At 35.8% G+C, this 12,777-nt stretch overlaps 1 protein-coding gene across 1 annotated transcript; it reads left to right on the forward strand.

The window, feature by feature from the left end:
- The first annotated feature begins 2,762 nt into the window (after window positions 1-2,762).
- On the forward strand, window positions 2,763-12,769 carry LOC142980078 (UDP-glucose 4-epimerase-like). Its single transcript, XM_076125374.1, has 8 exons — window positions 2,763-2,984; window positions 8,352-8,608; window positions 9,042-9,155; window positions 9,750-9,926; window positions 10,722-10,902; window positions 11,429-11,517; window positions 12,081-12,273; window positions 12,620-12,769. The coding sequence occupies exons 2-8, from the start codon at window positions 8,369-8,371 to the stop codon at window positions 12,709-12,711; spliced, it is 1,086 nt and encodes a 361-aa protein (XP_075981489.1). The 5' UTR covers window positions 2,763-2,984; window positions 8,352-8,368; the 3' UTR covers window positions 12,712-12,769.
- Window positions 12,770-12,777: the final 8 nt, after the last annotated feature.

The following is a 12,777-nucleotide window of genomic DNA, read 5'->3' on the forward strand; positions in this document are numbered from 1 at the left end:
TTATTATCTTTCATATTAATGTAGTAACAGATCTGGTACGTAAGTAATTAACGTACAGACAGACAGTGACACTAATAAACAAGTTCGTTCTTTATATTTTTTATAGTGGTTGGTATAAAAACTTTTATGCATACATTTGATGCCGTTACACGGGGTCAAGGGCGTTTATGTGAATGAATGCCTTACATCTGCTCCTAGGTTATATGAAAAATACATTTGTATTCAATATGGCTCGTCCGTACTAGCTACTGTCAAAGTTTAGCCAATGAGTGATAATTAGCTAACTTGTACAAAAGTGCGGAACAATTTTCTTTTAGTTTTACAAAATGAAACTAGAGAAAATCAGATTCAGGCTTAACTTTCTGAGGTCTCGTGTCTGTTAATTAGTAAGTTACGGTGGAATATGGGCTAAAATTGAAGTAGTTTAAGCTATAACAGAAACAGCTGCAGGACTCTGGCCCAAAGCTTTAAATAAGAGCGAATCCGGGTATAGAGTAAATTATGCGGGTAAGTATTTTATCGATATCATTTCAGTATTAAGACCATAAAGTACAAAAACCTAACATAGGTACAATATTCTTATAGTTAGGTATACAAAAAAATGCTATGAAAACGAAATAACTTTTACAAACGACTTTTAAAACGAAATAGGTAAAATGTAAAATACCATGCGCGTTGAAGTCTTTTTACCTTTTATTTAAGTTACATAAACAGTTACAAATGTAAAAAACCTGAAAAGCAAAGTCAAATTATGTTTTGCAATAGCAATATTTCAATGAGTCACACCAGCACATCAAAATATGACTATTAAACATACTGCATTTAATTTGTGTAGTTATGCTGATAATAATAGTTTTTGTTTTATCAAAATCGGGTCAAAATTACCGAAGTTACAGCGTTATAAAGTATCACTGCTTTTTTAAATTTGCGTTGCTTCGCGCGCTATGCGCTGACGTCACGTCGCGACAGACACGCTTGTTCGACTGCGGGTGATGCGGAGTTTTGATTTGAAAAGTGATTTGCATTTAATATTTAAAGAGTCTGTGTATGTGTATGTGTTATAAATTTAATCATCGTGTTTTTTAAAAAATAAGCCACCACTAAGATATCCTCGATCTCGATCGCCACGCACACAATCATCAACTAGACCCAGGTAAAGAAAGTTGAACTCGTATACTACTAATAATATTTTTGTGTGTAGTTAACAATAAAATTGAAAGTTTGTTACAACTGGCATTACAAATAATGAGTGTTAAACATAGTTTTAAAATAATATTATAAAAAAAAATTGTCACCCCTGCTTCTGACTTTAGTCAGGTTGATGGCTATCATATGAACGCATGAATCTACTCTGTAGGTAGTCTTATATGATTGGTTGTGTAATGAGAACTTTTAATTAAACTACCATTTTAATTTTGATATTATTAGATTTAATAAACATGGGTTCTTTTTTCAAAACAAAAAACCAACGCCAACTCAACCGCCGCGCTCGGCTCGCCGCCGCCTGTGAGGTCATTGAACTGCGCATTAAATAGTATCAACTGTTTAGTAGAAGTTCATTGCTAGGTAGGTATGAACATGATATGGCATCTTGATCTTGAGGAAGTGTTCAAAAGGCAATAAACTTCTATTTAACATTTGCGCTTGACAGTATCTGAACCGGGCTTTAAGTTTTAGATTAGGTGTCTTTTGCAAAAATATAAAACAGTTCATATGGTACAGAAAAAAACTATTTTTGGGGTGTTTTTTCACTGGAGTTAGTACACATAGGAACAATACAATATTTTCTAACCATTTTGTTTGTCCACTATAAGCAAAACAAATTATTTAAAGCGAAACCGCGGGAGCGCAACGAGCCTATGTAGGTATCGGCAAGTACTGACGGAATAGCAGTGTCGCGAGATGATGTCACACGTCCGTGCGGCCGCTTCGCCGGAGTTTGGCGCGAAGGCCATACTTTGACGTTTAATATCTCGGTCATTTTTGAAGATACGAAAAAAATAAAAACAGATTTTTTATCCTTGAAGTACCTAGTTTTTAAATATGCTCATAACAAAAATCATTGGTGTGACTCATTGCTATTGCAAATTCTTTAATTTCAATTCTTTAAATTAATTATTCATGAGGTTGTACTAAAATCATAGAAAGTATTTAAAGGACAGTTCTCATATATTAACGGAGATATTTCCGTACATAGTAGTGCTAGGTGAGTTTTTAGATAAGTTACGGTATTCGGCCGTGTCATTAACATAGTTTGTATCTGTATGTATAGGACGATATGAGGTCACTGTCGCCGGCTACTGCTCGCCATTTACACCGTTACGAACATCCCAAGAATGTTAGCGAGGAATTTATTGATTAGTTTTGAAATTCTTGAATATATTTGTGGTAACTATAGGAGTTTTATAACATACCTACTACTGGTCAGAGAAAAATACTGTTCGTTAATAAATAAGTATGGCACATATATCATGTATATTATATAGCTATTTGTCTCGCACGTCTCGTTTTAAAATACTGAACAATTGATTTCATGATTGTTTTGTTTTGAAGTTAATATTGCGTTCAGAAGATTCACAACATTTATTACCCATTATTTTCTCTCGTCACGTCACGACAAAAACGCTCTGTGAAAAGTGTGCGCTAAATCACGATTAGAAAGTCGGTACAAAAACAATTCTACAATCTCGTGTATACTACGTTTGATTTTTATTTCATTTGAAGATAGTGTATCAAGCATTCGTATTGATAGGTCGGTGTGATTGAAAACAAGCAGGTTGCAAACTACATCAGTGACGTCGGGTCGTTCGAGACAGCGGGTATCGCGCGCTCGGCCCTCGGCGCCCGAGTCGATGTCAGATGCGCAAGCGATCAGGACAAACCTGAACGCGTCGCTCATTTCATTACCAATTAAGTAATTTTTAAGTAACATAGTGTAGTAACAATTAGTGCATCAATAACTTAATGGGAATAACAATATAGAGGTGAGTTATTTATCTTTATAACGGTCCGCGGCGAAAGTGAGCGGTTTCTGTGAAAACAGTTAGTTTATTTGATGGCTTTTACACGTATGTGCATGGAACAGCATCTAGTATTTTGAAGCTTCTCCGGCAAATTTTAATTTGAAAATTATTTGTCTTTGAATCGGGAAAAGCGGTTGATTTTGCGTCGGGGTGATTGACACTGTATGTGTTTAACTCATATGGTTTTCGCGCTATTGTTTCCTGTTGCAAAGTTCTTGGACATTTATGTCAATTTTACGTAGTTTTATGAAGTTTAGCTGACCATCTTGTTTTAATTTACTAAGATTAAATTTAACTGTAAACAATAAAAATATCTACTTATTAATAGAAATTAATTACAGCCCGGTAAAAACATAAATTGATTGTCATTGTTCTAATAGAATTAAGTAGATATTTCAATCATAACTAAAAGTAAAATCGTAGAAAGAAAACTTACCATTTCGTTTACCTACTTACCTGAATAATGTGTAAGTATAATATTTTTGCGATACATTCGTTAATTAGCATTTAAACTATGAGTTAACGCACTTCAAGCAATAAACGACAAACAAATTTACAATCCTATAAATGAAAGTTATTACCTACTTAAAACAAGTCACACAGAATATAGGCACTATCCAAGACACTTTCTATGAGAGTATTCGCTTGTTATATTATAGGTTTTAGTTAGAAATTCTTCACTCAACACTGGCTATTAGAAGCTATGATTATGGCCAGTTGTATAAAAAACTGCATCGTGATTAGAAGTGAACGGAAGCATCTTACTCACCACATGTATTGAATTATTCATTTACGTAGCGTTCATCCTCTTTGCCTTCCAAGAAGGGATGGCCAGTGTTAAGTTTATGTTGCTAAGATCTTAGTGTAGGTTGTTTTACTGTTTGATATGTAAATAGCAAGCATTGTAACTTTATGAGTGTTTAAATCTTCCCACGATCTCGATTTTCATGGTATATAGCATAAAGATGTAGTTAGAAAATTAAATGATGTCTATGAGAGGAACAATAATTACTTAGGTACATAGGTACTTATAGATTTGCAATAAGCAAAATAAACGATAATGATTGATCGAAGACAACCGTGGAATCTTTTGTAAAGATCGTTTGATATCGTACTGAAATCAATAAATTTATAGTCGTTCGACTGTTCCTGTTCGTGAATTAGGTACCTAATAAGGTAAGTATTTCTGTTTTTTTCTAAAGACAAAATGTATATCCGTAAACATATTTTTTACGGAATATCGCTTTTGTCTTGCTTAACAACGTCCAAAATTCGTACGACATGACGACAAAACGTACTAAATGTAGTCTAAACAATATGTAAATGAGATACGAGATGAGCATACCTAATCCAATATATTCTATTCTTATATGTATCGAGTCTAATCTTATAGACCGCAACCAATTTGACATTTTTAAATAATAAATCAGAAGATATCGAATTAATTTAATCCAACCACAGATTATATTAACCCGTAATGTTTTTAATTTAGAAAAAAATATATCGATATTATAAACCACTATTGCACGAGTCAATTTGATGAATTACATCTGATTTTAATGGGACATAATAAGTGCTAAAAAATAGCTTTCAATCATATCGCGAAAGATACTGAAATGTAAATAAGTAAGGGGTAACTGTACTTTGCTAATTCGTATACAAGGAGGTGCATTAGCATGATTGTAAATACATCGCCACTGGCTGTACTTCGAGGTGCATGAACTCAATTACATGACAGGATGTGAAAAAAAAGCAAAGATGCATGGAATCTTTATGCCCCGACTCCCTGTGTTATGCGTGGATAGTAATTATGGTATGACGCAGTTTGACTTAACTAATTACGGGTTTTACGCATACCCCGTCATATTTTCCCTTTATTTTCTTTAAGTGATGTAATTTTAAAATGTAAATTGGTTTTTAAAGACGGCCGTAAAATGGGTTCCTTTGTGTAAAAAGAAAGAGCAATTATCTCAAGTCTTTCCTGAATATTTTATTACTGTAAAATAAGTTTCATATGTAAGAATTCAAGAGTTGTTATGTTATGGAAGCGATTCTACATTCTTAACTGAGTACAATCACAATTAAATATTATCAGATGACGTCAAGCCGGAAAGGATTATAGGAAAATACTCCTTGCACGCATCTTATAAAAAAAATAAAAAGCATGATCGATCAATAGGTTACTCATCAAATTCCGATAATTATCATCAAACGGTTGGCAGATCGAATCAGTGTTTCTGATAATAATTATAATTACTCACATTTGTATACTTTATCACGACTTCTGAGTTTATTCACGAAATAATGCGAAGGAATACCTCATTCTTGGGTAAATGACGTAAGTTTTATACGGAATAGCGAAGCTATCGTGAGGTTACACTTCCAATATTGTAAATAATAATTGTAAATATTATATCTTCAGGGAATAATTATTCCGCCCGGTAGAGTCTAAACAATTAGCCTACCAAGTTCATCTCGAATTAATTTGGCTACATTTTTACACCTTCAAACTATGTCTAGTCCGAAGTTAGTAGAGAGCCTTAGATATCAAGTTGACGAGTTTTGCAGGTAGGTATACGAAATTAAGAATTTAGAACCTCAAGTAGGCTATTTTGTTTTGGAAATAGGTACATAGGCACTATAATTTTTTTCTACGATTAAATAAACATGCATGCCAAAGCTCTCTTCTAAATTGTCGCACTATTCCGTAGTGTAGAAATGTGGATCTAAGCTACCAAGTATATAAATTAGGTAAAGTAGTTGAAGATACGTTGGCTATGACACCTATTCGCCCACTATAGTGGTGTGATTTCGTGGGTGCCGTTATATTGGCACACTGACGTACAAATATTAGACCGAATATAATCAACATGAGATCTTTGTACAGTTGCTTTCTTGGTAGTAAGATAACTGATGAGGTGCAGTTAAAATTATAGTCTTAAAGCATGCATTTGAATGTAAGTATTGCAGACACGGAAGGTCTATATAACTACTTATATCTTTACTGACGGCCAGCTACAGCTTCGCCCGGTTTAAACAGTTATTTGTCAAAAATACTTTTACAAATTTTATATACTTAGGTATAAATCTTCGTCTTGAATAACCCTATCTATAAAAACCGCATTGTAATCCGTGGCGTAGTTTTAAAGATCTAAGCATGCATACAGACATAGGAACAGACGCGGGAAGCGACTTTGCTTTACCTAATATTATGTAGTGATTTTCTCTAAACAAAGTAAAAATACTCTTTCGTTGTAAATAGTTACAAAGTAACGTGTTTCCTAAGGTTTCGGCAATTAAGTTAAAAGTAATAGGCATGTCATCACTTCAAAGAAGGCACATCAAACAAATGATTTGTCATTGGTTCACAAGCGATAAATGTCCTAAATGTGTGAGGTCATTGGGATGGCACATTCCCTTTCATTTTTACATGGTCGGCCTTGCTCACTGGCCAGGCATAAAAAATAAAGAATTGCTTTGATTTTTGGATGTTTATTTTTAATTTACCAAAATCAAAATTAAATGAAATATAGAAAAAGGAATGAATTTATTATTATTCTAATTCTGCCATGCAGTTTAACGATGTGCGAAAATTTGTATTTAGGTGGCTTTAAAATTGGCTTTAGAGGGGTACGAAAATTATTTAGAAAATTACTATGGGTTTCTATTTACATTTCATAAAAGTTATCGCCGTAAGATTAATTTCGTTTGATAGATAGATTACTAAAATAAAACTCTCGTTCTCGTGCAGTAAAACCGTGTTGTCGTTGACAATTTTCAATTTCGTAATTTTTTCTACCTTGATCGTTTAGCAACACGAAACTAATTAGTGAGCATCTGGCGACATCATCTAGTAACTACTTTTGTTGTACCTAGATCTAGTTCAAGATGGCTTAGACGGCATTTATATTTGTTTTGTTAAAGTAAAATTTTATCAGAGTCTTTAAAGTCTGTCAACCAGTCTTACTGAGGGGTACCGTGTGATAACGCAGGTAACTGTTGGGTTGTGGAGGTCCGATAGACAGCTCACTCTTTTGCAAAATTACTGGTATTCAGCTGCATCCGGTGAGACTGGAAACTGACTCCAACATTGTTGGAAGAAAGGCTAGTCTGATGATGATTATCATAGAAACGGTAGACATAGGTATTGTAGAGGTATGGCTGCTATTTTTACTTAGGTACGTACGTCCAATGCCAGTATTGCATCTATAGACAGCCGTAAACCTACACACTACACTACTGGATAGTCATGCTTTATCACCCAGATAGGTAGTACTAATGTAAAATTCATTTAACTACTATGATATCTATTAATGCACATATTTTTATTCTATCACATCTCTCCGCGATGAATGTATAAGGAAAAATACGGCAAAATCAAATAACATTGCAAACAACCAATTAACTAATCAGACGACCTTATCATGGGCTATTCAAGCAATAAGACAGACAAACAAAATCAGAGTGATCCGTGACTAAAATAAATAAGTTAAACCAAGCACTTCTGCACTAATGGCTCATTGTTGAATGATTACAATGGATTGAGTAGGAGCTCTTATGATAGGCTAACTGTCCGCCATGTTATGGCTTGCGAATTCTATTCTTGTCTTTGTTTCCATCTAAATTTGTCTTGTGTATGTCCGGTAGAGTTGCATCCTTATGTTCCGCGGCCTGTTTAATTATGTAGACGGTATCTTCGTATCTACTGTTAGCTTATTTTATGATTATTTGTTTGAAGAAAACTGTTAGAAATAAATAAATATACAGTTACCAGTAGTATCTATGTACCTAATTGTTTAGTATTTTCACATTATTTATACCAGTTCCTGGCTATTCCTATTTATTTTTAAAATCGGAAAAGTCGTCTTACAAAAATATTCTAGTCTGCCGTGATAAGAATAATACTTACTTAGGAATTGAGTATTTAAATGATTAAAAAATTAAGAATTTCAAACGATACTTAGATATACAATTCAATAAAATAAAATAACCCTTTTACTGAGCGCATCGCAAAAAAATCGCTCAGTCCCAACCCGAATCATTGATTCACCTGTTTGTGTCTATCGACTTCAATGATATTCTATTTAAATATGGCTACAGCGTTTGTTTCGGAACAGTTAGAATTTAATCTAGATTCTCTAGAGTCAGTTAGTCAGTAAGACTTTACACGTTTTATATTTACAAGAGCCTGGCTGTGTTATTATTACGGAACATGGGAAAGGAAACTTTTACTTAAAACTAACGTATTAGGCAGAGAAAAAAGCAAAGACAACTTCTCTCGACTTCAGTGTCCAAACTTTATTATACCATCAACGTTTTTATTTACAGAACAAACAAAAATCAATATGCCACGTTTCAAGAATATCCTGGTGACGGGAGGAGCAGGTTACATCGGCAGCCATTGCGTGGTGGACCTACTGGAAGCAGGTCATGAAGTAGTTGCTATCGACAACTTCGCCAACGCTGTTGGAGACGAGGAAGGGTCACCAGCGCTGCAGAGAGCGGAACAGATCACGGGGAAGAGTATCACGTTTTATAAGGCTGACTTGCTTGATAAGCCGCAGATGAATGAAATATTTGATAAGGTAAGTAGTAATAAATTAACTAGATTAATTTAGATGATTAGACTATTTAACGAATCGCCTTTGTTTTCAAAGTTTTTGCATAGCACCTATGTAACAGAGAAAATCAGTAGCTCAATTCTCTATTACTATCGACTACCGACAACCGACCTGTCATCTGTATGAAAATCTGATTAGCGCCTCTGACGGGTGTTGTAGGAAATATTTTGGCAGTACATTCTAAATGTCAAAATTCGATAGCTAGCCGGTTGTCGGTAGTCGATAGTGGTAGAGAATCGAGGTACAGGTCTTTTGGATTAGCACAAGACAGTTTGTAGAGATCAACTTCTACTTAAAAGTTGACGATTTGATACTAGTAAAGTCATTCAAGTGATTTATATATAATCTCTCCAATTTTGTAAAGTATCTGTTCAAAAATAAAGTTTATTTGTTACAGCATGACATAGACTGCGTGATCCACTTCGCGGCGCTGAAGGCTGTCGGAGAGTCCATGCAACAACCACTACTGTACTACCAGAACAATCTGCTCGGCATGCTCAATTTATTAGAGGTACCTACTGCTTTACTTATATCGTCACGTCATGGGAAAAGTTTTGCAAGTAAATATAAAACAAATAAAAGAGTAAAGCGTCAATTAACAATCAGCCTGTAAGTCGCCGTTTTGTACGAGAGGAGTAGGTATAGGTGACGGTCAGTGACGGATCACGGAACGGATCACGGAACGGATGATGCGGGATGGAGTCGTTGTTTCGTCTCCATCACGCACTGCGCTTCTATTACTGCATTATTTTTATTTGGCCAGAGTCCAAATTAACAAATAATAAATACTGATAATATTTTGTAGGTAGTTTTATCGATACCTAGAAAATGATTTAAGTGGATGTCCGAAAGATAGTTGATTACATTATCAAACGTGAAATTCTATTAAAGCTTTGATTTGTAAGAGATAACGATGTCGTTACCTTTATCAATTTTTGTTGACATATTTTTGTACGTAGGTATCAATTTATGTAGGTACCTATATTAGGTATTATGCATACTTTCATATTTGAAATAGGTACTACGTGTTATGGGATACTGTTCACGGTGGTTTATGGTCATCTCCCACAAACTCTAGGCTAAGTCCACATTATCATTTTTCCAGGTAATGCGATCTCACAACTGCTACCAGATGGTATTCTCGTCATCATGCACGGTGTACGGAGAACCTGAATACTTGCCCATCACGGAGACGCATCCTACAGGGAACATCACCAATGTGTACGGCAGAACAAAGTATTTCATTGAAGAGATGCTTAAAGACCTGAGCATGGCTGACAGCGTAAGTTTTAAAACTGTTTTATATCTAGCTTCCTATCTCACCTCAAAAAAAATATTGTGGTACTGCGGAAACGAAACCTCTCTACAGTGGACGATGCTTGATAGGCGTCGCCCTACAAAAGTACAGCTTTAAAGCCAAAAACTCATTTATTTCATGCTTTAAAGACCGTCCCGTCAAGATGGTTTTCGAGACACAAGGTTTACAGGTGACAACAATTACGGAGAGTTGAAATGAAATTGAAAACGAATAGGTTTCCTCCTACATTTCTCTGATGGTACGATCGATTATATCCATTTGGGAAAGATAACAAAGAATTACCGTATCGGAAGTTAATTGATAATGAAAGTTGACATCCGGTTTCCTTCTTATGATAATGTTATAGTATCACGACATACCGGTTCTGTGTGACGCTACATGAATGCCAAGGTCGAAGAACGTCAGTTATTGAGTCAATCGACTCCATTATGTAACATCCATTCATTTATTTTTTATTATATTAAACTGCATTCTGCATTTAATTACTGCGAAATAGTTCAGCCAAATTAATGGCTTGTGGCGAACCGAATTTCCATATCTATAAAATAAAACCATTAAAAACATTAATAGTAATCAAAAATTATATCTCTATAAAAGTGGTGCTTCATTAAGATCATTCAATTTGTTTACATCGATTATTATGAGTTCAATTCTCGGGGCAACACATTTATGGAAAACCTCATTTACTAGCTACCACCTAAAATAAGCTGTATCTAATGATTAAAACAAAACTTAATCAAATTTGTTTCCTTTCCTTAGAAATGGAACATAATATCTCTGCGCTACTTCAACCCGGTGGGCGCGCACCCCTCCGGCCTGATCGGCGAGGATCCGACCAAGGAGTTCACTAACCTCATGCCGTTCATGGCACAAGTGGCTCTCGGCAAGAAACCCGTACTCACTGTCTTCGGAAACGATTATAATACGCCCGATGGCACTGGTAAGTCACACTTCTATAATAAGTAGGTACTTAGTAAGCTGACCCGCGCGACTTCTTCAATGTTTCATATTAAGGTTTTATCCCCTAATTCTGCCGGTTGGGGGTTGATTTTTGGAAAAGATTTAGATATTTTATGTTCAGCCAACAAAAATGAAATTTATGATAGACTTACAGACAAGCTTTTCGCATTCCGTCACTTAAAATGGGTGGTTAAAACACAGAAGTAAACTGTTTGCTTCGTTCATCGGAAAGTCAACACTTTAGAACAAAGTTACATCGCTTCGCTTTATTCCCACGTATTCTCACTTCAATCATTAAATAGCTCGCATTATCCCAACAACGATCTATCGTAACTTGCCTAACAGGTACTAGGGGGTTAAACTATTTATATCTTCGCACTGGTAATTACGTATCGAACCATGGTTTATTTTCAAGCTAAAGTATGTGGTTGCCAATTAAGAGTAGCTGATACAGCCATAAAAATGGAAGGAATTCTAAGTATAAAAACAGGTTTCTCACGTTACAGGTATCCGCGATTACATTCATGTGATGGACCTCGCTAGCGGACACGTGGCGGCACTGAACTTGCTCGGTGACAACCAGATCGGACTCAAGGTAATTGTACTATGACTGCACGAGAGCTCAGCTCATGTTGCGATACGAGCCCGCTTATGCATAACCGATACATTCATATTTTCTTTCATTAAAGCATGAATTATTATAGTGGAACAGCCCATAAATGCAAATTAATTTTAAATTTATGTAGTCTACACATTTTTTTAAACTTTAACTTATTTTAAACTTTGAACTCATAAGAAAATTATTCGACAACGGAAAGTAAGATTTCATTGATAGGAAAAATCTGCTTCTGGAGCCTTTAATAAACGATGCATGATAGTGTGCATGATAGGAGCCTCCCCGCGGCGCACCCTTGAAGCAGCTAGGTTCGGTATCGCAGAATCTAGGCTGACTAATCCTCTCACCACAATGGTACTCTCAAACCCTAGGCAAAACTCCCAGCCTCTAACCTCCAGATACCAATGACTCGTTTCTCTCTAATAAACGAAGAAATAAATGTTCTTCCCCGAATGAGGGAGGAATTAGGCCATAAACTAATCTCCCTAGGCAAGTGCGTGTAGGTACTTGGAAACGATTGAATAATATAAAACAATGTACAGGTATACAACCTGGGTACCGGCAGGGGCGTGTCAGTGAAAGAGTTGGTTGACGTGTTCGAGCGCGTCACGACCACCAAGATACCCTTGAAGTACGTGTCGCGGCGACTGGGCGACATCACGGCGATGTGGGCCGATGCCTCGCTCGCTAGGGAGGAGCTCGGCTGGACCACGCGTTATTCCATCGAGGATATGTGTAAGTATCCAGAGAGTGGAAAGTTTCTGCGATTTTTCGGCAAATGGATGCAAATTTAGATTTCATGGTGTTGAGTTTGCAGTATTTTTTGATTTTATTGATCGAAAATCAATCGACTAAGCACTAATAGTGTTAACTTTCAGAAGATACGATGTTTTACATGATTTTGTATTTCAAAACATAAAGTTTAACCCATTGGCCCACTGCTGGGCAAGGGTCTCCTCCCGGAATAAGCGACCTGTAAAGCCTTGAGCAGTTCTTTTTTTTTAAATTGGAAGATTTTTACTATCCATGTTCGTATTTCAATGTTGTCTCGGGCAACTTATTTTAAAGGTTTAATTTCCAGGCACGGACTTCTGGAGATGGCAGACGATGAACCCCGACGGCTACCCGAAGAAGAGCAAGAAGACAACCGCCACCGTCAACGGCAACAGTTAATACATTCATCTATTACTTACTATTATTTATAGCCACTATTATATAAGTATACTATTTATTTACTCG

This window comes from Anticarsia gemmatalis, chromosome 17, assembly GCF_050436995.1.
Source record: "Anticarsia gemmatalis isolate Benzon Research Colony breed Stoneville strain chromosome 17, ilAntGemm2 primary, whole genome shotgun sequence".
NCBI classification, from domain to species: domain Eukaryota; kingdom Metazoa; phylum Arthropoda; class Insecta; order Lepidoptera; family Erebidae; genus Anticarsia; species Anticarsia gemmatalis.

Coding starts and splice junctions, on each gene's coding strand:
- LOC142980078 (XM_076125374.1), top strand. CDS start 8,369: ATGCCACGTTTCAAGAATATCCTGGTGACGGGAGGAGCAGGTTACATC. Junction 9,156..9,749: donor GCATGCTCAATTTATTAGAG/GTACCTACTGCT, acceptor TCATTTTTCCAG/GTAATGCGATCTCACAACTG. Junction 11,518..12,080: donor ACAACCAGATCGGACTCAAG/GTAATTGTACTA, acceptor AACAATGTACAG/GTATACAACCTGGGTACCGG.